The 25,948-nt window shown below is 43.7% G+C and overlaps 1 protein-coding gene across 10 annotated transcripts in view; it reads left to right on the top strand.

Annotated features, from left to right (window-relative positions):
* Nucleotides 1-25,948, top strand: part of kcnab2a (potassium voltage-gated channel subfamily A regulatory beta subunit 2a) — a 179,478-nt gene that overhangs the window by 139,383 nt on the left and 14,147 nt on the right. For all 10 annotated transcript variants that reach the window (XM_041888394.2, XM_041888398.2, XM_041888396.2 and 7 more), the window contains 3 exons: nt 23,042-23,085; nt 23,436-23,473; nt 23,785-23,864. In XM_041888394.2, the coding sequence (XP_041744328.1) occupies nt 23,042-23,085; nt 23,436-23,473; nt 23,785-23,864 (162 nt within the window). The remainder of the gene's footprint in view (nt 1-23,041; nt 23,086-23,435; nt 23,474-23,784; nt 23,865-25,948) is intronic.

Here is a 25,948-nt window from a genome sequence, read left to right on the forward strand (position 1 = left end):
TGACCTCTGTGATTGCCAACAAGGGTTTTGCCACCAAGTACTAAGTCATGTTTTGCAGAGGGGTCAAATACTTATTTCCCTCATTAAAATGCAAATCAATTTATAACATTTTTGACATGCGTTTTTTTGGATTTTTTTGTTGTTATTCTGTCTCTCACTGTTCAAATAAACCTACCATTAAAATTATAGACTGATCATGTCTTTGTCAGTGGGCAAACGTACAAAATCAGCAGGGGATCAAATACTTTTTTCCCTCACTGTAGGTAGGAAGACTTGCTCATGGGGAAAAAAGTCAATATTAGCTACAGGTTTAAGGTTTCTGGTAAGATTAACTCTGACTCTTTTGAGGATGTACTGTGGTTCAGTGGACGATGTCACCTTGGTAAAATTTTCAAATGTTAAGACAGCATATTGTAGCCAAACTTATTTTTAGCTATCCCATGAGTGTTTGCGAGTTATCAGACAGATCTGATCTGGGGCTGTCTGACGTGAGACAGTGGAGTGTACCAATGAGTTTATCAGTCAAATTGCCAGGGTTCGAGCTTCCAAGCCTGTTCTATTCATTATATTTCTATGAACCGCCCTCTCTTCCCCTCCCCACAAGGCCAAGCAAAGTATCCAAGTGTTCAGAGCAACAAGGTTCACCAGAGTCTGAGCTTCCTCCTTATGTGACAGTGTATGACATGACTGGTTAATATCTCCACCAACCCTCACTACTACCCAGCCTGTACCTCATCCTCCTCCTCCCAGGAATGATCAATAGCTTTAGTCAGGACTGAATTAATGATGCACACAAAACGGCGTACCATTATGTAAAGCAGGCCGTCTCCGTTCTCAGGGAAACGGCAGAATATCCGACTTGCTGGCAGGGCAGGTGGGGAGTCAATCCTATAAGATATAGAGCCCCTCTTTTCTCAGCCCAGCTTCATCCGTTTCTCTCTCTCTACTCTGGTCACCATCACCTGGAGGCTGGGCTTAGAACAGCCCAATAAACAGCAAAGCGCCTGGACTGAATATCCACAGACAATACTGGACTGTACAGTATGAGTATATGGACTGTTCATTATGGGTTTAGACTCTTAAATTGACTTTAATAAATGGAGGTTATTTGAAGCTGTTTTCTGAAAAACAATAAGGTATTTGTGACTTGGATTTGGATAGGCGAGCAGTGAAGGCTTGTCCCTGGTTGCACAGTATATTTTACTGCAGAGGCCATGTAAATATGAGGAGGAGCTGACTCGCTTTACCCTGCAGGACATGGTTAAAGAGTAATTGGCTGCCACGAATCAGGACTGCTGATTATAGTTGTAAAGTTGAAACTGAATAAGCGCCCAGTATAACTAACGGGCAGAGTCTGTGTGTGAACTAAGCAGATGGTGTTTAAATCAAACTGCTGTGTTGTTCAGGTGTGAGCTAGCTATCAGAGATGGAGACGCAACACCGCCCTGCTCCCACCTACCTATAAATCTGATTCAGCAGTCCATCTGCATTGGCTGTGTTACTTTAAAGTCTTGTCGTTTTTAGACTGTACCTGAACAGATGGCAGTGTGGTATTTGTGACAAAAGGAGTGGGTGTGTGTGTGATTTGGGTGTCCTAACATAAGGACTTCATATTGCACTCCGAGAGGCTCTCCATGGGCTTTACTCCTACTTCAAATCTGTCTCTTTAGAGAGGAACACAGAGCAGGACACTTAGGCCTATTGTACTGAAGCCACTCTGCTCCAGTACAAACACTGATATGACTTCATACTGCAGCAGCCTCAGCTACATACATAGGCTAGTGTTTACAGTAAGTGGCTATCTTTAATGCACAAGAAAAAAACACTTGGCATCTGTTTGCTAGGGTGAATTGCCAAACAGTGGAATAGTCAATTTATTGATGTGTGTGTGTGTCTCTATATATGCATAGAGATTGTGTGTTTGTGTCTGAGTGAGTGTCTGAGTAAGTGCACTGTGTGGATGTGTGTGAGAGCTGTGCACTGATGGGAGCATGATTAGGTGAATGGGGAGATGAAGACAGCTGTTTTCTCCTTGCCTGACTGATACGGTTTAATTAGAGCCTGTGCTGCTCTGAGCTGAGTTGCGTGTTTGTGCTTTAGCAGCACTCTGCTCTCATCTCATCCTCTCTCTAAACGTGTTATTGTATTTCTTAAACACACTGGAAATAGATGTATTAATCCATCCTGCTGTGTGCTGCCAGGAATAGACATTTAGCTTTCATATCCGTCAACGAATCGTGTCTTTCACATGCCAAGCGCCTTTTCCGTTTTAAATATGTTTGGAGACATTTATGTTGACTATTTGCATCCTGTTTCTTGTGATTTAGCGGGATGTAGCCTCTGTATGTGTGTCAATATCGAAGCTGATGAAGGAAACAAAGATAGAATTGTGTCATGTTTTCCACATTGTATGACCACTGTTTAGAAAGACCATGAGAGCTGGCAACACCATCTATGTTGGATGATGTTATGTACAGTACAGCAGCTTACATTTCTAAATTATTAGTACATTTGTATCCTTTTTGAGGATAGTGTGTCAGTTATGTTGACAATCATATTGTGTTACTCTGTGTAACATGCCTTTTAAACCGTCAATGTGACATCATTAGAGTTAAATTAATGCTTTAATAATATAGGTCTCCTCAACTCTTAGCATACCATAGGGAGTTACTTAGAGGCTATTATTTAATCAAGGGAAACGGAATATAAAGGACAATGGACTGTAAATAGCACATTAAAGGTTAAAGGCCCAGTGCAGTAAAAATTATGATTTTCTTGTGTTTTGTATCATATTGTACAACATCTGATGTAGCTTACACTGTAAAATTGTGCAACATGTTTATTGTGTTGTTATTATTATAGTTGCTGGTTGAAAATACAATATACATAGGACATTCTAATCAGCAGGTTTTGCCTGGTAACATCACCAGGCGGTTTAAGTTAATAGACGGTAGTGCTGGGCGGTATACCGTACTTTATTGGGATTTCACTTCACCTTCTGTAACGGTATTTCAATGTTTGGTTTGTTAAATGTGATGCGCAACTCCAGCACGTGTAATGTCCGTTTTATAGTTTACTCTGTTTGCTACTTGAGTCGCATCTTGCTGCATGCCGCTTCCCACACCCAGCCCCTTGTCACTCAAGTAAAGGGCAGAATAAGCTTGACCACAGTCACTAGCACTTTCTTGCCATTCACGCTGCAGTCTGCATGGTCAGATAGATACAAGATGTTGATGACAACGATGCTGCTTTCTACAAGCGTCCTATAATTATGCTATTCATTTGTGTATCTTACTGTCTGCAAACTACTGTCTACCTCCCAAGATAGTTTTTAGCGGTTATCATGACTGCTGTATACACTGAGTATACAAAACATTAAGAAACACTTGCTCTTTCCATGACATAGACTGACCAGGTGAATCCAGGTGAAAGTTATGATCCCTTATTGATGTCACTTGTTAAATCCACTTCAATCAGTGTAGATGGAGGGGGAGACAGGTTAAAGAAGGTTTTTGAGCCTTGAGACAATTGAGACATATATTCTGTATGTGTGCCATTCTGAGGGTAAGACAAAATATTTAAGTGCCTTTGAACGGGGTATGGTAGTAGGTGCCAGGCGCACCAGTTTGTGTCAAGAACTGCAACACTGCTGAGTTTGTCACGCTCAACAGTTTCCCGTGTGCATCAAGGATGGTCCACCACCCAAAGGACATCCAGCCAGCTTGACACAACTGTGGGAGGCATTGGAGTCAACATGGGCCAACATCCCGGTGGAATGCTTTCGACACCTTGTAGAGTCCATGCCACGACGAGTTGAGGCTGTCCTGAGGGCAAAAGGGGGATGCAACGCAATATTAGGAAGGTGTTCCTAATGTTTGGTATACTCAGTGTAAATTCCACTCCAGGACAAGAAAAACAACAAGCTGGCACTTAACAAACTGTACGAGGCTATAAAGAAGCAGGAAACCATGCACCCGGAGGCTGCTTTCCTTGTTGCCGGTGATTTTAATTCTGCTTAATTAAGACGCGTGATACCCAACTTCCATTAACACGTCTCCTTCGCCACTAGGGGCGATAGTCTAAGACCACTGTTACTCTACCCACAAGCAAGCATACAAGGCCCTCCCTCGTCAAACCCTCGGCAAATCATATCATGACTCTATACTCCTGCTTCCGTTCTACAAGCAGAAGCTCAAACAGGAAGTAACCGTGGCACACTCTGTAGAGAAATGGTTCTCCGTATTGGAGGCTATGCTACAGGACTGCTTTGCTAACGCTGACTGGAATATGTTCCAGGACTCCGCTGATAACATCGACAAGCTAATCACCTCCATCACCGGCTTCATTAGGAAATGCATCACCGACATTGTCCCCACAGTAAAGGTTCACTGCTTTCCCAATCAAAAGCCCTGGATTGACACTGAGGTTGATGCTAAGCTAAGGGACAGAGCTACCACACACAGGGCTATCGCAGCCAACCCTGAGGCTATGGCTGAGGACACGAACATGTACAAGAAGTCCCACTATGACCTCTGCAGAGCCATCAAACAAGCAAAAGGACAATATAGGAACAAGGTGGAATCCTATTACACAGGTTCCGAGTGGCAGGGCTACAGTCCATTACGGACTCCAAAGGAAGACCCAGCTCTGATCTGCCCAACGATGCCTCCCTACCAGAAGAACTCAATGCATTTTATGCACGCTAAGACAAAAACACAGAGCCGTGCATGAGGGCCCCCCGCCGACCCAGGGATCTGCGTGGTCTCGCTCTCCGAGAACTCTAAGACTGCCTGCCACAATGACTACCTTGCTTTGAAAGGCTTGTTATGGCACACATCAACTCCATCCCTGACAACCTAGACCAGCAATGGGCAACTGGCGGCCCTCGGCCACCCTTTTTGAAGGCCTTCGGATCAATTCCCCCCCAAAAAAAGTATTTTATTTATATATATATACACACACACACACACACACACACACACACAGTGGGGAGAACAAGTATTTGATACACTGCCGATTTTGCAGGTTTTCCTACTTACAAAGCATGTAGAGGTCTGTAATTTTTATCATAGGTACACTTCAACTGTGAGAGACGGAATCAAAAATCCAGAAAATCACATTGTATGATTTTTAAGTAATTAATTTGCATTTTATTGCATGACATAAGTATTTGATCACCTACCAACCAGTAGAAATTCCGGCTCTCACAGACCTGTTAGTTTTTCTTTAAGAAGCCCTCCTGTTCTCCACTCATTACCTGTATTAACTGCACCTGTTTGAACTCGTTACCTGTATAAAAGACACCTGTCCACACACTCAATCAAACAGACTCCAACCTCTCCACAATGGCCAAGACCAGAGAGCTGTGTAAGGACATCAGGGATAACATTGTAGACCTGCACAAGGCTGGGATGGGCTACAGGACAATAGGCAAGCAGCTTGGTGAGAAGGCAACAACTGTTGGCGCAATTATTAGAAAATGGGAGAAGTTCAAGATGACGGTCAATCACCCTCGGTCTGGGGCTCCATGCAAGATCTCACCTCGTGGTGCATCAATGATCATGAGGAAGGTGAGGGATCAGCCCAGAACTACACGGCAGGACCTGGTCAATGACCTGAAGAGAGCTGGGACCACAGTCTCAAAGAAAACCATTAGTAACACACTACGCCGTCATGGATTAAAATCCTGCACCGCACGCAAGGTCCCCCTGCTCAAGCCAGCGCATATTGTCATAAGTGTCAGTGAATTGTGGTGGGCGAAGTCAAACGCAGGACACAGAGCTTACTGGAAACGTACTTTACTAGAAAGTAAACTGTGTACATACAACCTCCACACAGGGAGGAAAATAACCCGCTCACTAATGACTGCCGATGACGAAATACAATCACACACAACACACAATGAAAGACAGAGGGTTAAATAGGGAAGACAATACAACATAATGGGAAACAGGTGTAGACAATCAAGACCCAACAAGTCAAACACAGAAACATAGATCGGTAGCAGCTAGTACTCCGGGGACGACGAACGCCGAAGCCTGCCCAAGCAAGGAGGAGGGGCAGCCTCGGCTGAATCCGTGACAGTACCCCCCCGGCCGACCCCGGCCTCGGGGACGGCCAGGAGGACGCGGAGCAGGGCGAGTAGGATGATTCTGATGGAAATCCCTCAACATGGAGGGATCTAGGATGTCCCTCCTAGGGACCCAGCACCGTTCCTCCGGACCGTACCCCTCCCACTCCACGAGATACTGCAGGCCCCCCACCCGACGCCTCGAATCCAAGATGGAACGGACTGAGTACGCCGGAGCCCCCTCGATGTCCAGTGGGGGCGGAGGAACCTCTCGTACCTCAGACTCCTGGAGTGGACCAGCTACTACCGGCCTGAGGAGAGACACATGGAACGAGGGGTTAATACAGTAATTAATAGGAAGTTGTAACCTATAACAAACCTCGTTCAATCTCCTCAGGACTTTAAATGGCCCCACAAACCGCAGACCCAGCTTCCGGCAGGGCAGGCGAAGGGGCAGGTTTCGGGTCGAGAGCCAGACCCGATCTCCCGGTGCATACACCGGAGCCTCACTGCGGTGGCGCTCGCCTTGTGGTGCCTGATAGCCCGCTGCAGGTGGACATGCGCAGCGTTCCAGGTCTCTTCCGAGCGCCGAAACCACTCGTCCACCGCAGGAGCTTCGATCTGGCTCTGATGCCAAGGTGCCAGGACCGGCTGGTAACCTAACACACACTGAAAAGGCGTAAGGTTAGTTGAGGAGTGGCGAAGTGAGTTTTGAGCTATCTCTGCCCAGGGAATATATCCCGACCACTCCCCCTGCTGGTCCTGGCAATAGGACCTCAGAAACCTACCCACATCCTGGTTCACTCTCTCCACCTGCCCATTACTCTCGGGGTGAAAACCTGAGGTAAGGCTAATCGAGACCCCCAGACGTTCCATAAACGCCCTCCAGACTCTAGAGGTGAACTGGGGACCCCGATCAGACACTATATCCTCAGGTACCCCGTAGTGCCGGAAGACGTGTGTAAACAGGGTGTCAGCAGTTTGTAGGACGGTAGGGAGACCTGGCATAGGAATGAGACGGCAGGCCTTCGAAAACTGATCCACAACTACCAAGATCGTAGTGTTCCCCTGTGAGGGGGTAAGGTCCGTGACAAAGTCCACCGATAGATGAGACCATGGCCGTTGTGGAACGGGTAGGGTTTGTAATTTCCCTCTGGGCAGGTGTCTAGGCGCCTTACACTGGGCGCACACCGAGCAGGAGGAATCATAAACCCTCACGTCCTTAGCTAAAGTGGGCCACCAGTACTTCCCACTAAGGCAGTGCACTGTCCGACCAATACCAGGATGACCAGAGGGTGACGTGTGACCCCAATATATCAATCGATCACGAACCTCGAGCGGCACGTTCATCCGACCCTCTGGAGACTGGGGGGGAGTAGGATCGGTACGTAACGCCCCCTCGATGTCCGCATCAACCTCCCACACCACCGGTGTGACTAGACAAGACTCCGGAAGTATGGGAGTGGGCTCAATGGACCTCTCCTCTGTGTCATATAGTTGGGACAAGGCGTCTGTATTAGCGTTCTGGGAACCTGGTCTGTAGGTGAGCGTAAACACAAATCGAGTGAAAAACATAGCCCACCTTGCCTGACGAGGGTTCAACCTCCTCGCCGCCCGGATGTACTCCGTAAGAAGCATCTCAAGGTCCTGGCCTAGCCAGTCTCCAGACCTGAACCCAATAGAAAATCTTTGGAGGGAGCTGAAAGTCCATATTGCCCAGCGACAGCCCCGAAACCTGAAGGATCTGGAGAAGGTCTGTATGGAGGAGTGGGCCAAAATCTCTGCTGCAGTGTGTGCAAATCTGGTCAAAAAAGACCTACAGGAAACGTATGATCTCTGTAATTGCTCTGTAAGGTTTCTGTACCAAATATTAATTTCTGCTTTTCTGATGTATCAAATACTTATGTCATGCAATAAAATGCTAATTAATTACTTAAAAATCATACAATATGATTTTCTGGATTTTTGTTTTAGATTCCATCTCTCACAGTTGAAGTGTACCTATGATAAAAATTACAGACCTCTACATGCTTTAAGTAGGAAAACCTGCAAAATCAGCAGTGTATCAAATACTTGTTCTCCCCACTGTATATATACAGTACCAGTCAAAAGTTTGAACACCTTACTCATTCAAGAATTGTTCTTTATTTTTACTATTTTCCACATTGTAGAATAAAAGTGAAGACGTCAAAACTATGAAATAACACATATAGAATCATGTAGTAACCCAAAAAAAGTGTTAAACAAATCAAAATATATTTTATATTTGAGATTCTTCAAAGTAGCCACCCTTTGCCTTGATGACAGCTTTGCACACTCTTGTCATTCTCTCAACCAGCTTTGCCTGGAATGCTTTTTCAACAGTCTTGAAGGAGTACCCACATATGCTGAGCACTTGTTGGCTGCTTTTCCTTCACTCTGCGGTCCAACTAATCCCAAACCATCTCAATTGGGTTGAGGTCGGGTGATTGTGGAGGCCAGGTCATCTGATGCAGCACTCCATCACTCTCCTTCTTGGTCAAATAGCCCTTACACAGCCTGGAGGTGTGTTGGGTCATTGTCCTGTTGAAAAACAAATGATAGTCCCACTAAGCGCAAACCAGATGGGATGGCGTATCGCTGCAGAATGCTGTGGTAGCCATGCTGGTTAAGTGTGCCTTGAATTCTAATTAAATCACAGACAGTGTCACCAGCAAAGCACCATCACACCTCCTCCTCCATGCTTCATGGTGGGAACCACACATGCAGAGATCATCCATTCACCTACTCTGCGTCTCACAAAGACACGGCGGTTGGAACCAAAAATGTCAAATTTGGACTCATCAGACCAAAGCACAGATTTCCACCGGTCTAATGTCCATTGCTCATGTTTCTTGACCCAAGCAAGTCTCTTCTTCTTATTGTTGTCCTTTAGTAGTGGTTTCTTTGCAGCAATTTGACCATGAAGGCCTGATGCACACAGTCTCCTCTGAACAGTTGATGTTGAGATGTGTCTGTTACTTGAACTCTGTGAAGCATTTATTTGGGCTGCAATTTCTGAGGTTGTTAACTCTAATGAACTTATCCTGTGCAGCAGAGGTAACTCTGGGTCTTCCTTTCCTGTGGCGGTCCTCATGAGAGCCAGTTTCATTATAGCGCTTGATGGTTTTTGCAACTGCACTTGAAGAAACTTTAAAAGTTCTTGAAATGTTCCAGATTGACTGACATTCATGTCTTAAAGCAGGGGTCCCCAAACTTTTTCCTGTGAGGGCCACATAACTTTTCCCTTCTCTGATGGGGGGCCGGTGTCAGTTTGTAACAGAAAAAGTGTGACGATCGTAGGGGAGCTTAAAAAATTTATTGTTTTCCAGAAAGCCACACATAACCAAATAACCCTTTCCAGGTTCTTTACAGAAAAAAAGTCAGGAAACAAATAATAACACTATTAATGAAATAAATAATAACTAAATAACCCTCTCTGAGTTCTTCACAGAAAAAACAGGAAATAAATAACACTATTTATGAAATAAATAATAACTAAATAACTCTCTCTGGGTTCTTCATAGAAAAAAAAGCCATGGAACATTAACTTTCTGTTGTGCCATGCACAATCTTAACAGATAAAAGTTCAGCTCAGTTGTCAGAGCAGAATCTCTCTGACACATATGAGCAGTCTCTTAAAGTTCTTGTGTTCCTTCCTTATAATCCTTTTGTAGGTTCCAGTAGGCTTGTAGACACCGCTGTTTGCAGCTCTCTCTCATCAACTTCCCTGTGAAAACCACAAAGGAAGCAGGTTGAGAAACTGAACTAAGTGATACAGCACCTACACAGCACAATACATTTCACTACCAGTATGGTTGTAAAGATGGATTTTATCCCAGTAGATTTTATTATGATTATATTTGTTTATGCTCAGAATGACTCATTCAAGTCAGAAAAGTGAGCTTACCTATGTATGTTCATCAGTGTGAACTGTGGGCCTGCATCTGGCTGGTGAGAAGTTGAATATCAGGTTCCATTCTAGTTACAGCCAGTCTCAAGCACTGATGCAAATGTTCATCTGTCAATCTTGATCTCATCGGAGTTTTCAGCAGTTTCATGCGAGAAAAGGTTTTACGCAGATATACGTGCTGCCAAAAACTGTGGACATTTTCATTGCGTGTTTTTTGATGTTTGGATATGTGTCGTTTGGGAGGGCGGCATAGAAGTCAATGAGACTGTTGGGCTTGAATGCGTCTTTCAGAACATCACAGTTCTGTAACTCAGCCAACTCAAACTGATATGAAGGCTGGGCTTCATCAATGTCGGCAACAAAGGGGTTCTGAAAAAGACGGATTTCTTTTGCATGAACATGTAGTTCACTGAATCGCACACCGAACTCCGCCTTCAGCATTTCCAGTGCTTCCACGCACTTTTCAGCTGGGAACGGGACCGCTGGGTTCTCTGTCGACAGGTTTTGGGTAGCAGGAAGATGGACGAAGTTGCGCTTTTTCACTTGTTCCAAAAGCAGCGCTAATTTCACCTCAAATGCTTTTATGTGTGAATACATGTCGCAAATGAGTTTCCCCTCGCCTTGTAGCTGCAAGTTAAGGCTGTTAAGTATTTCTGTCACGTCTGTTAAAAATGCGAGGTGCCATTTCCATTCTGGGTCGATCAGCTCTGGGACCGTTTTGTCTTTTAAATGAAGAAATGCGTTAATTTCGGGTAGCAGCTCGTAAAACGCCTCAAAACTCTGCCCCGGCTCAGCCATCGGACCTCTGTGTAGTACAGCACATCTCCGTGCGTAGACTCCAGTTCAGACAGGAATTCTTGGAACTGCCTGTGTTTAAGTCCCTTTGCTCTGATGAAGTTTATGCACGACACCACAACCTTCATTACAGAATCCCACGTCAACACTTTGCAGCACAGTGCTTGCTGGTGAATTAGGCAGTGGACTCGTAGCGGGGCGGTGAGACCCCTTTTTTCCAACTCCCGGTTCATGCGTCCTATTAGACCGCGAGTTTCGCCCACCATGCTAGGAGCCCCGTCAGTCGTGATGCTAGCTAGCTTTGACCAGTCCAGGTCCAACTTCTCCATGGTTTGGCACACTTTGTCAAAAATATCCTCTCCCGTTGTAGTCCCTTTGAGACTTTGGAGGGCTGCCAGCTCCTCGCATATCTCAAAGTTTGCGCTAACTCCACGAATAAAAATGAGCAGTTGCGCTGTGTCTTGCACGTCCGTGCTCTCATCCAGTGCTAATGAAAAAAGTCAAATTCTTTCGTCTTCTGCTGCAGCTGGGCATATACATTACTCCCGATTTCTTCAACGCGTCTGGTGATTGTACTGCCGACAGACTTACGGCATTAAATGCATCTTTCTTCTCGGGACACACCTCCTCCGCGACAGCATCCATACATTTCTTAACAAACTCTCCGTCAGTGAAAGGCTTACCGCTGCTTGCTATCAGTTTAGCAACCCGAAAGCTGGCCCGAACGGATGCCTGGTTCAGCTGAGCTTGGCGTACAAATGTATTCTGCTGAGATAGTAGTCCACTTTTTAGCTTTGAGAGTTTGTCTGCTCGTATTTGGCCTTGCAAGCTATCGTACTTGTCTTTGTGACGGGATTCATAGTGTCGGCGAAGATTGTATTCTTTGAATACCGCCACCGTCTCTTGACAGATGAGACAAACAGCCTTTTCTTTGCATTGAACAAAAAAATAATCGTTTGTCCACTGCAGGTTAAATACCCTGCATTCTGAATCAATTTTTCTCTTACCTAACCTTTTCGCCATTATTCCGTTCTCTCTTTGACAGGGCCGGGCCTAGGATTTTTTTTCTGGAGGCCAAATAGGAAAAAAATCCGATAGCGTCTCTGGTATTGTTCAGAGAGCCGGGCCAAATGTGCTGACGGGCCGTATCCGGCCCGCGGGCCGTAGTTTGGTGACCACTGTCTTAAAGTAATGATGGACTGTCGTTTCTCTTTGCTTATTTGAGCTGTTCTTGCCATAATATGGACTTGGTCTTTTAGCAAATAGAGCTATCTTCTGTGTACCACCCCTACCTTGTCACAACATAACACAACTGATTGGCTCAAAGAAGGAAAGACATTCCACAAATTAACTTTTAACAAGGCACACCTGTTAATTGAAATTCATTCCAGGTGACTGACTCATGAAGCTGGTTGAGAGAATGCCAAGAGTGTGCAAAGCTGTCATCAAGGCAAAGGGTGGCTGCTTTGAAGAATCTCAAACATAAAATATATTTTGATTTGTTTAACACTTTTTTTGGTTACTACATGATTCCATTTGTGTTATATCATAGTTTTGATGTCTTCACTATTATTCTACAATGTAGAAAATAGTAAAAAATTAAGAAAAACCCTTGAATGAGTAGGTGTTCTAAAAGTTTTGACCGGTAGTGTGTTTATTTATTTATTTAAACTCAGTCGGGGTCTCAACTTACTGTTGCGATTTCGAAATTTAGTTGTGCATCAGCAGTTTTTCTCTTGGTATGTCAATCACTGATAGTCAGTCAATTAGCCCATGCCAGCAATTTTTTTTATTGGCAAGTTAGTTTAGCGGCCAGCTATCTAAACTTGTTATCATGATCGAATTACCAGCCGGGGGGCCCCCCATAGATTTTGTTAGTCAGTCTCACACAGAAATCATATAAAAAAACTGCACTAATTTTCCTCTGTGAACCATGGCAAAATGTGTAGAATTGCATCAAACTTGCTTTAAAACTGCACACATTTTCTCTACACCCCATGGGAAAATGTGTAGAATTGCACGAAATTAACTCTGAAACATGTTTTTTTCCCCCGCTATTAAGAGGGGTGACCACAAAAATATTTTGCTCGCAATGTGAGTGGATGGCCGCCACTAGAGCCACTCCAATTTGCATACTGCCCCAACAGATCCATAGACGACGCAATCTCTATTGCACTCCACACTGTCCTCACCCACCTAAATAAGAGGAATACCTATGTGAGAAGGCTGTTCATTAACTACAGTTCAGCGTTCAACACCATAGTCCACTCCAAGCTCGTCACCAAGCTTGAGACCCTGGGACTGAACACCTTCCTCTGCAACTGGATCCTAAACATCCTGACTTGCCAGGGGGGCAGCAGTGCTGCGGGTCGTGAGCTTCCAAGTTCCTCGGTTTCCAAATCACTAAGGATTAAAATGAACCGCACATAGTCGTGAAGAAGGCACGACAGCGCCTCTTCCCCCTCAGGATGTTGGAAAGATTTGGTATGGGCCCCCAAATCCACAAAAAGTTATACAGTTGCATCTTGACACACACACTTCATTTGCTCACACACACACACACACATTCATATTGACTCTACACACACGCACACACACTCACATACAATCATATACACTGCTGCTATTCTGTTTATCATATATCCTGATGCCTAGTCACCTTACCCCTATACATATCTACCACTCCAGTATCCCTGCACATTGTAAATATGGTATTGACCCTGGAACTGACTCTGTATAAAGCTTACTTACTTTCTCATGTTCTCTTATTTATTTTTCTAATGCGTTTTTGTTCTACTTTACTTTTTTAAATAATACTACTGATATTTATTACTGTATTGTTGGGGAAGGCATTTAACTGTACATGTGCAAGTTTTTTTTTTTTTTTTAAACTTGTCTGCTAGTTTTTTTCTTAGCAAGTTGTGGCTAAAATAAATTGTGTTATGCTAATCGCTAGTTAGCTGGCTAGCTAATGTACTCAGTCAGAGCAAACGTAGCTAGCTAATACAGCATGGCACCAATGCTGGTGTAGGCCTAGGTAAGCATGTTGTTTGTGCAACGGGATCTTCTAAATCCGAGAGGAATAAACTAAGCATATGTTAGCTAGCTATCAACATGAAGATAGAAAACATGTAATGTAACATCTATTTTTAGGGTCCCCTGGGAAACACTGACAAACACTTTGGTTCCTATCTTGTTACAATGTATTCAAAGTGCTGCCCACTATTCCAACTATATAATTAGAATAATTATATTTCTGTGATTCCAACAGTTCGCCAATTAACTAGCTCTCAAATTTTTGGGGGGGCCAATCTCATACAGCCCTATAGTATGTGGCACAGTGTGGAAATTGATAACAAAAGTGCTGGAAATGCAGAAATGTATGAAAATGTTGGATTGAACAGTATAAAACAATCAGAATTGGGAAAGCCCCATTGAAATCACTTATTTGTGTTGCCACCCTAGGGTCATGAACTAGTTATAAAGCATATTTCTAAATGTATTTTTTTTAAAACATAAAATACTGTCATATCGTCAATTAAAAAATATATATTGTGATGTAATATTTTGGCCATATTGCTCAGCCGTAATAGACCGATAACAAAGAGTTCCAAACCTCTCTGCCAATAACAGCTAGTTTTCACGATAGGCCTACATACCATTAGGCCCCTCCACTGCTTTGGTGCCCTCCCACACGCACCACTCCCAGACAGTCCTTGCTAAATTCTTACTTGAGAATAGTTTTTTGCTAAAATGCCATTTTTGTTTATTTTGTACAATTTTACAGTAAGCTACTTAATTGTTACCCAGAAATGATTTGATATTGAGATAAAAACTGTTGCATTGGGCCTTTAAAGTATACAGTATATAAGATGCATGGTTAACTGCTTTTTACTCAGTCATCTGTGTTATTAATATTTTAGTTCTACACTACTGTAAATAGTGTCGTATGGCACTAAATGATGCAGTGTGGTCATGATCTGTGATCTAGTGAGTAAGCTTTTCTGCACCAGTTTTCTTTAGCGTATACAGTTTATCCCATGGTTGATCCACCCCTCCCCTGGCTAGGGAAACTGATCCATTTCCACCACTATGGGCACCTTAACTCAGCCTCTTGAAGTGCCCAGCCCCAGGCCAAGGACAGATCCAGCCTCAGGAAAGGAAAGCCCTCTGTGCCTGCAATCTGTTCATATCCATGTACATGTACCCATCACTACTATATCAGGACGATAGAGACGGGGGCGTATAGGTTTGCATTCAGACCCAGGGTGCAGTCTCAGGTAGTGTGCTGCTGCTGCTTTTAGACTTGATGTAGGTGGTGTACTCAATGCTCATACAGGCTGAATTGATATTACATAAACACACATACATCTAGGAGAGCAAAGGGGCCATGCTGCATGCAACGGACCAGCGACATGACATGAGCAGTATGTTTGTTTTTTAGTTTTAGCCTTGGGTGTATTTTTTTGTTGGCACTGTGGTATGCTCTCTGTAAAACAACAAATTCCTCATCAGCTATGTGACCCTGTTCTCATTCATCATCACAACTTGCCTCTCTACCCCTGACCTGTCCATCACAACCCCTCAACCCCCTTACCCCCTCTACACCTCGTCCTGACAAGTCTTAACCCCTACCCCTTTATTCTCTCTGGTCCCCAACCTGACCTGTCTCACCCCCTCTGGTCCTGGCCTGAACTGTCAGTAACACCCCTGTAGCTCTTCACCCCAGAGAGTGCCAGAGAGAAACCCTGTCTGATCCTTCCCATCTCACCTTGATGACATGGTGAAAACATATTGCAGCTCTCAGAGCTAGCACCTCCCACCTCCCTCAGGGCCAAATATCAGGATAGGGAAAGTTTGATGGGGCGAAACAGATCTACAGTGAGGGAAAAAAGTATTTGATCCCCTGCTGATTTTGTACGTTTGCCCACTGACAAAGAAATTATCAGACTATAATTTTAATGGTCGGTTTATTTGAACAGTGAGAGACAGAATAACAACAAAATAATCCAGAAAAACGCATGTCAAAAATGTTATAAATTGATTTGCATTTTAATGAGGGAAATAAGTAATTGACCCCCTCTCAATCAGAAAGATTTCTGTCTCCCAGGAATCTTTTATACAGGTAACGGGCTGAGATTAGGAGCACACTCTTAAAGGGAGTGCTCCTAATCTCAGTTTGTTACCTGTATAAAAGACACCTGTCCACAGAAGCAATCAATCAATCAGATTCCAAACTCTCCACCATGGCCAAGACCAAAGAGCTCTCGAAGGATGTCAGGGACAAGATTGTAGACCTACACAAGGCTGGAATGGGCTACAAGACCATCGCCAAGCAGCTTGGTGAGAAGGTGACAACAGTTGGTGCGATTATTTGCAAATGGAAGAAACACAAAAGAACTGTCAATCTCCCTCGGCATGGGGATCTCACCTCGTGGAGTTGTAATGATCATGAGAACGGTGAGGAATCAGCCCAGAACTACACGGGAGGATCTTGTCAATAATATCAAGGCAGCTGGGACCATAGTCACCAAGAAAACAATTGGTAACACACTACACTGTGAAGGACTGAAATCCTGCAGCGCCCGCAAGGTCCCCCTGCTCAAGAAAGCACATATACAGGGCCGTCTGAAGTTTGCCAATTAACATCTGAATGATTCAGAGGAGAACTGGGTGAAAGTGTTGTGGTCAGATGCGACCAAAATTGAGCTCTTTGGCATCAACTCAACTCGCCGTGTTTGGAGGAGGAGGAATGCTGCCTATGACCCCAAGAACACCATCCCCACCGTCAAACATGGAGGTGGAAACATTATGCTTTGGGGGTGTTTTTCTGCTAAGGGGACAGGACAACTTCACCGCATTAAAGGGACGATGGACGGGGCCATGTACCGTCAAATCTTGGGTGAGAACCTCCTTCCCTCAGCCAGTGCATTGAAAATGGGTCGTGGATGGGTATTCCAGCATGACAATGACCCAAAACACACGGCAAAGGCAACAAAGGAGTGGCTCAAGAAGAAGCACATTAAGGTCCTGGAGTGGCCTAGCCAGTCTCCAGACCTTAATCCCATAGAAAATCTGTGGAGGGAGCTGAAGGTTTGAGTTGCCAAACGTCAGCCTCGAAACCTTAATGACTTGGAAAAGATCTGCAAAGAGGAGTGGGACAAAATCCCTCCTGAGATGTGTGCAAACCTGGTGGCCAACTACAAGAAACGTCTGACCTCTGTGATTGCCAACAAGGGTTTTGCCACCAAGTACTAAGTCATGTTTTGCAGAGGGGTCAAATACTTATTTCCCTCATTAAAATGCAAATCAATTTATAACATTTTTGACATGCGTTTTTCTGGATTTTGTTGTTGTTATTCTGTCTCTCACTGTTGAAATAAACCTACCATTAAAATTATAGACTGATCATTTCTTTGTCAGTGGGCAAACGTACAAAATCAGCAGGGGATCAAATACTTTTTTCCCTCACTGTATGTATGTATATATATTATATATAATCTGTTTCGCTTCATTGGCCTGGCCTATTGTTTGTTTGAATTCAAGACCAGATTGATCTCAGTTTGTCAGTGTCAGAGTAGCCACTCATTTTGGTCATTTGTGTGGGATTAAAAAAGATTCAGCTAATGTCTTCTGTCATGTAAATCACGTAGAATTGCATGAAATGTGTTTTTTAACAGGAAGATTTGTTGGGGGTTGCCCTGCAAAAAATAACATGTGTGGAAATTCTAAAAACGCCTCTGCTCAACTTTTTTTTAACAAAGCAACAGGGCCTATGATTTCTTAATCCGGCCCTGCATGAGGCCACTGGTACAAACAGCCCAGAGGCACTGACTCGTCTCATTTACAGCCAATTAAATAGCTCTCACATAGTCAGTGGTCATTGAGTCCACTCATAATGTGTTGAGGCTGCTCATGCTCCCTGATGTAGTGTAATGTAGTGTGCGGCGGAAGTCCATAATTGAAGAGGGTAGGAGATGTAGGTGACCTTACTCTTCTGGGCCGTGTCCAGGGAGGCGTAGCAGCAAACTGACCCCAGATCAAATCAGCCTGATACAGTACTGCTACCAGGTCCCTGCGTGGGAGGGCAAGGAGGAGAAGGATAGCCCAGGGCCAACATGCAGTATCAACAGCCAGCCTGATAAAATATTTAGCACTACACAGAATTGACAAAGGGATGTATCGTCCCTAGGTGAAGAACGACAGAGACCAGACTGGGTGTCTGGTCTGTCGGTTACTTTTTGTATTTTGAAAAGGACCTAACTCAAATACACACCTGTCCTGCACTTGTAGTTGAACAATACTATGATTCTGGAATAACAGTTTATGCAGATTGTTGTGACTGTAGTCTAGAAGCATGCTTCCCAATTTATCTGCGCTGACAGCTTTACTGTACGTCTAATTTCTGAGCAGGTTGCACAGTGTGTGTGTGAAAGCAATGAGCACCATTCTTTTAATCTTATTAAGCATTTGTGTTTGATGTATAATACCTCAAGCCATGACAACAGTCCTCACCCAATCATTTCTACCATCTTATTCAGTGTATACAGATGAAAAACAGGCTAAAATAGGCTACTGTAGGCCTATACTGTAGAAAATGTTTTCCATTATGAACGGTGAAACACAAATATCCTGCAAATACATGAAGACTGCTTTTAAACTATTTAATCAGAGTTCTCAGCTATTTGTTTGAGCGTTATCTCTGTTTAAAACGAGGTGGAACCAATGCCCCATGGTCCATTCTAGCTAAGGCAATTAAAACCTGGTTGATTGTAGATCAGTAGCAGTGGTGGGCCTGAGGGGAGCGGAGTTAACCTTAGCCCAATATTAGACCTCTAATTAATTATTTCAGTAATTAATAAGACGAGCTCTAATCGTATCCCATAGTGAATGTGTTCAGGATAACTCATGGTCCAATGACTGTACCTGCTAGCACCATGTGTCCCGCGTCGTAAGCTATATCCATAATCGGTAGACTGTTCTGATTAGGAAGTCGTCATTTGCTTTGCCGAGCAGTGAACAAGAATCTGTTAAATCCAGTGTTTAGATGCTACCCCCTCCTCCTCAAATCAACATCTAAATTGGATGACATATTTTGTTCTCACTTTGCGCGCACGTTTCCCCTACTTCCCGTCTGGCAACATGGTGCCCATATTGCAAAACTGATTAGCTAGACAAACAGGTGTGAAACACAGACCGGTGCCATGGATAGATTGATAGATAGATAGATGGATAGTGCATTCGGAAAGTATTCAGACCCCTTGACTTTTCCGCATTTTGTTACGTTAGTCTTATTCTAAAATGGATTACATTGTTTTTTTCCATCATCAATCTACACACAATACCCCATAATGACAAAGCAAAAATAGGTTTTTAGACATTTTTGCAAAACAAAAGATACTGAAATATCATATTTACATAAGTATTCAGACCCTTTACTTTGTACTTTGTTGAAGCACCTTTGGCAGCAATTACAGCCTCGAGTCTTCTTGGGTATGATGCTACAAGCTTGGTACACCTGGATTTGGTGATTACTCTCATTCTTCTCTGCAGATCTTTTCAAGCTCTGTCAGGTTGGATGGGGAGAGTCACTGCACAGCTATTTTCAGGTCTCTCCAGAGATGTTTGATCGGGTTCAAGTTCGGGCTCTGGCTGGGCCACTCAAGGACATTCAGAGACTTGTCCCGAAGCCACTCCTGCGTTGTCTTGGCTGTGTGCTTAGGGTCGTTGTCCTGTTGGAAGGTGAATCTTCACCCCAGTCTGAGTTCCTGATCGCTCTGGAGTTGGTTTTCATCAAGGATGTACTTTGCTCCGTTCATCTTTCCCTCAATCCTAACTAGTCTCCCAGTCCCTGCCGCTGAAAAACATCCCCATAGCACGATGCTGCCACCACCATGCTTCACCGTAGGGATGGTGCCAGGTTTCCTCCAGACGTGACGCTTGGCATTTAGGCCAAAGAGTTCAATCTTGGTTTCATCAGACCAGAGAATCTTGATTCTCATGGTCTGAGAGTCCTTTAGGTGCCTTTTGGCAAACTCCAAGCGGGCTGTCATGTGCCTTTTTATTGAGGAGTGGCTTCCCTCTGGCCACCATAAAGGCCTGATTGGTTGTCCTTCTGGAAGGTTCTCCCATCTCCACAGAGGAGCTCTGTCAGAGTTACCATTGGGTTCTTGGTCACCTCCCTGACCAAGGCCCTTCTCCCCCGATTGCTCAGTTTGGCTGGGCGGCCAGCTCTAGGAAGAGTCTTGGTGGTTCCAAACTTCTTCCATTTAAGAATGATGGAGGCCACTGTGTTCTTGGGGACCTTCAATGCTGCAGACATTTTTTGGTACCCTCCCCCAGATCTGTGCCTCGACACAATCCTGTCTCGGAGCTCTACGGACAATTCCTTCGACCTCATGGCTTGGTTTTTGCTCTGACATGCACTGTCAACTGTGGGACCTTATAGACAAGTGTGTGCCTTTCCAAATCATGTCCAATCAATTGAATTTACCACAGGTGGACTCCAATCAAGTTGTAGAAATGTCTCAAGGATGATCAATGGAAACAGGATGCACCGGAGCTCAATTTTCGAGTGTCATAGCGAAGGGTCTGAATACTTAAGTAAATAAGGTATTTGTTTTTTATATTATTTATATTTCTAAAAACCTGTTTTCGCTTTGTCATTATAGGGTATTGTGTGTAGATTGATGAGGAGAAAAAAAATTGCTGTAATTGATGTTGCTTCCAGAGGCAGTTTGGAACTCGGTAGTGAGTGTTGCTACGCACTTCAGCACTCGGAGGTCACGTTCTGTCAGCTTGTGTGGCCTACCACTTCGTGGCTGAGCCGTTGTTGCTCCTAGATGTTTCCACTTCACAATAACAGCACTTACAGTTGACCGGGGCAGCTCTAGCAGGGCAGACATTTGACAAACTGACTTGTTGGAAAGGTGGCATCCTATGACGGTGCCATGTTGAAAGTCACTGAGCTCTTCAGTAAAGCCATTCTACTGACAATGTTTGTCTATGTAGATTGCATGGCTGTGTGCCCGATTTTAAACACTTGTCAGCAATGGGTGTGGCTGAAATAGCCGAATACACTAATTTGAAGGGGTGTCCACATACTCTAGTATATCTATCTTTATCTGAGGTATTTGTGCCTTAATTTACAATTAGTTAGTTTAGTTAGCTGTTGACGAGATTGCGTCTCAGGCTAACGTTAGCTAGCTAGCAAACACAATCTGATACATCATAGCGAACTTCTACATCGTTAATGTTCCCCTCAGTTATACTGCTTTCATCACCCGTATGTCTTCATCTGTCAATTTTTTCTTAATTTAGCAAACTTATCGGTGGCACTTTTTGCAAAGTTGGCGTTATGTCACGCATGTCCACTTATATTAGTACATTTGTAACAACCTTAGCATTACGAAACTTCTATTCGATTATATAGGCCACACGTAGCAAATGAGCGATTACATTTTATTTGGACTAAATTCGACTCTCCTTGACCTCCGTACAAAAAATCCCCACGTCCATCCTTTATTTTCGCACAGACAGATTTTGGGGCGGAGTCGGCCCTCTCGCTTCGCCTCTTCCTCTCTTTGTGCACTGGACTTGCAGATAACACATGATAAGATATCATGAAAGAGACCCTAAAGGACCCAACATTTGAGGAGAGAATCTTCTTGACCTGGACTGCATATGCTTGTTAAAGCTGATATTATGGTGCTAGTTTATTTTGAATTTCAGTCCACATGTAAAGTGGGTTTTTTTGGATCCCCTTGCTGTTTCAGAGCAACATAAATTGATTGTTTTGTTCTTAGTCACCACCGCAATGTAGAAAACCTACATGGCTTCACAAGACACCCACACACTCATAATCCTACACACACACACACACACACACACACACACAGCCATGGATACACTCTCATACATGTATATTCCAATAATAACCGCATACACACAATCATACTCCTACAAAATTAGACAGACCACCCACATAAACCTACACACTCTTCCTCCCACAACATCCATTACATCATTCCATATCCCACACATCTTACTTATCTCTAGCAGAAGGCAACTCAAGGTTCTCTACTCACGGTTTTTAGTTGGAATGGTTCATTGTGTTTTGAGCTTATGTCATCGGCTTTAAGGATCTCATATTTGGATTGGATTCTTCGTATTGAGAGCTTAGGAAGGAAGGAACGAACAAGGTACATTGTGTACCCCATAGAAATACATTAAATGGTTATTTATTTCTGTGGTGTACCCATTATGACAAGTGCAGCACTCAAGGTTGTAGCCTAGCGCTGCCTCAAGTCTTGCCCTGTGGTTCACTGTTCTGTGTTGCCTTGACACAATGTTTTTGAAGTTATTGGCCATGACAGAGCGGCCCTGGTGAAATTATATTAGCCTATTAAATGCACCGCACGGAAAGCTATGCAACCTTGAGGCTTTCAATCTTTTGAATACTGCCTAAATTAATAATTTAATATACTTGCGTAATGTTGATGTGCCAAATGTGAATGATAAACGGCTTGCCGTGCACAGGACACAAAAAAGAAATATGCCTTTTTGAGCCACTGAATTTATAACACTAGAATAAGCCTGTTACCTACTGCAGGTTTTTCCAGGGTATTCTCTTCATTTTACCTGTGACTTTTTAGGCTAAAAGGTAAAAGAGAACTAAACCAAAACTGTATGTGTGTCAGTTGTAGAGTCTGTGTCTGAGCTGCGATTGGTGAAAGATGTGCCACGTTTTCTCTAGGGACTGGGAATTGCTGTAGGGGTTCGAGCTGGAGTCGAAGCGTGTGATTGGCTATAGGGGATTGAGGCGCGGGCCTGGGCTTCCTGGTGTGAACTGAGATATTCCACAGGATGTCATGCTGGGCCAGATTAAGACCCACTTCCTTTGTCAGCCCTCCAGTGGAATCTCTATCCACACATGGCCACACGCATGCACACAGCCACAGGAACATGATCATACTGGCAGGCATCCGTGTGCCTGCTCCCCTCCACCTGCATCCAGACTACAGAGAGAGACATAATGTTTCTTCATGAGCTGTCTTGATTGTCAACTGCCATAGTTGTTACAACCTCCCAGTAGTCTGTGTCAGTGGAGACACAGATACATTAGTTGTCATGAAGTATGGAACTACTTTAAACAAAGCTTGACTATCTCAAACCTACAGCACTAAAAAGCACAGTGTCATTATCAGCACCATATTAAGGATAATGTTTTCTCTGTATTCTGACAGAAACCTTGGGAAGTCTGGCCTGAGGGTGTCCTGCCTTGGTCTAGGTGAGTGTGAGCCAGGGGGGGTGCTGAGGGGCGAGGAAACACACTGTGTTAGAAGTGACCCAGACTGCTGTTGTTTTCACCAGAAATACACAAAGGGAATTTATTTCACACCAAATTATTTTTCTAGCAGATATCTAGGAGAGTGAAGATATGTCAGAAATGCCAGCTGAGACCTCAATCTGTTGACTAACACTGTTATGGCAAACTGTGCCAAAGCCTCATCTCTTATAACTGTAATTAAAAAGCTACAGTAATCAACGTGTGGCATCACTGCCTCTTCAACACTGCTCTCTCTATGTATCTCTAGTCTGATAGACTACTAACACGGTCTCCCTGTCATCTCTCTGTAGGAACATGGGTGACGTTCGGAGGGCAGATAACAGATGAGGTGAGAGCAGATGAGTTTTTCTGTTATTCTATCAGTCAGTCAACACTCTCCAGTTTCACAACTATCTACATGCTTCTACAGCCCACTGCTGCTCAGGAAGACTTGTAACAGACTGTAACACTGCTTACACTGCAAACATATTGACACATAGAGAGCCAGAGAACCAACACACGTGCCATAGCTCTGAAGCGTGCGGTTACAACCTCATACATGCAGCCCGGATTTTAATAGTTGAAAACACTTAAGCACCGATCAGTGATCTCTTGACCCCCCCCCTCTTTCTTCTCCCTCGCGCCACTCTCGGCCAACAGATGGCGGAGCAGCTGTTGTGTCTGGCCTACGAGAACGGCATAAATCTGTTTGACACAGCAGAGGTCTACGCCGCAGGGAAGTGAGTATCATCCAGACTGTCCACATAACATCCTCATGCAGACATCACTTAGATATCAATGACCGCTGAATCACAGGATCATACCACACACAGCCACATAGCCAAGCAAAGCATAGGCTAACACATGTACTGTAATGTGTTTGAACGAGCGCTGACCTAACAGGTGGCAATGAATGTATGAGTGTGTTTATTAATGAGGTAGGGGACTCATCTAAAGGATGTGGTGTAGACTCACATCTAGTATCAATGAGGCTGGTGCTGGTCTCCAGTCTCTCCAGTGTTAGCCTACAGCATGTTGAGGGAGTCTCCCAGATCATCACACATCTTTAGAGATCTCATTAAATTTGATTAAACCTCTGGTTCGGTGTATCTGAGGCTCAGATGAAACGCACACTGATGCACTTACCGTGAGTTTGTGCGCCTCTGCGGCCTCCCGCGTAGGTAGTTGGCAGGCATGTTTGCAAATACAAGGCCTTACAATTTAATCCACACGTGCCTTGGACAAGGCGACCAGGTCAAGCCTGCAAAACTGTTTACATAAACATGAGTGATTACTTGCTCTGTAGCCTTGAGCTCCAGACCTGAGGGGAGAAACACCTCATTTATAACACTCATCATACTGAGCTCTAGTGGTATTTTTGATGAGAGGTCAAGGGTCGATTATTCATGATTGCTTTAATACCAGTTGAACCCAAACAGTGATATTTTGCCAACTCTAACCTTGGTAGGGCTTTATAACATCTCCTCAGATAGCTGTATACACTGTCCTGGATTAATGGATCTTTGTTGTGAGTAAGGATGAACTGAAATAATCTGAGGGATTATCCTTTCCAACAGTACCTCAGATTAACAGCCTCTAACTCTTCTCTAAATTCTCCCCAAGGAAAATACTGGGCTCTCATTGTGGCATCAGGCACATTTCCCAAGGTGTTAATATTATGTAAAAGACTGAAGAAAGAAAATAAAAGACAAACAACAGCCACCACATAAATTGTTGATGGCTTTATCATTTTGAATTAGTGCTGAGTGATTAAGCGAAATGTCAGTTATTTTTCGTTTTTTAAACAACTAATTGACCAACGACTGTTCAATTATTTTAATTCCATTGTTTGTTTGTTTTTTGAGCTCAATGTGCACATTGTGCTGCAGCTTCTCTAGAGATAAATCAGATCACGCCCAAACTGTGCGATGTAGTAGGGAGTTGTAGTTTCCAACAGGCCAATATTCTACATAGTTTAGCGCAGAAAATGTGATGATTAACTACAATGACCATAATCTATTGCGCGCCTACGTGTCCGTTCGGTGTTTCTTTTACTCCTGCTACGTAAGAGACAGAAGAATGCACGATCAATAGGGATGCATAGAGAGCAGTTGCTTCGCAAGGTATTTTTACCAGAAAACACATATTCTAAGTGATTGATAGTTGGTATTCAGCATTCATAATTGTATGCCTTATTTACTTTGAAGAACTACTAAAATAGTGATTTTGTCAGACAGCATAGGCTGCAGCTCTATAGAGATGCGTTGATGACTTGGAATGAAGTAATAGTCATCAAATAAAACAAATGTAATATACACAACAACTGAAATATTTTATTAAAGTAAAGTAATGTGAATAAATGATGGTTAATAAGTGATAAGCAGTAACGGGCAGTCACTACCATCATGGGACTTTTATTAATTGTTTTATTCTGTGTTGCAGCATTCAACCCACATAATGCATAGTGTATTTCATGTTTTAAAACATTTATCGAAACCGAAATTGAAAATCGTGAATATTTTTTCATAATCTAACCGAAAAAGACCCGATCTCAAAAAGCACTAATCACTCAGCACTATTTTGAATATTTACTTACATGTGGCTTCTGTAGCTGAGCTGTGGAAAGGATACATATCAAACTGCAACATAAGGAAATGGTGGCAGACTTGTAGGACAAGGGAAATAAAGTTGACCTTTACCATCATCATTCCACACAATGGTGACATTAGAACTGGCAGATCAACAGAGTGACAGATCTGTGTGGCATGCAAATGGACCTGACAGTCTGTCAGAACCCAGCATGTCAGCTCTTCAGTCAAACTCA

Source organism: Coregonus clupeaformis, chromosome 10 (assembly GCF_020615455.1).
Source record: "Coregonus clupeaformis isolate EN_2021a chromosome 10, ASM2061545v1, whole genome shotgun sequence".
Taxonomy (NCBI): Eukaryota; Metazoa; Chordata; class Actinopteri; order Salmoniformes; family Salmonidae; genus Coregonus; species Coregonus clupeaformis.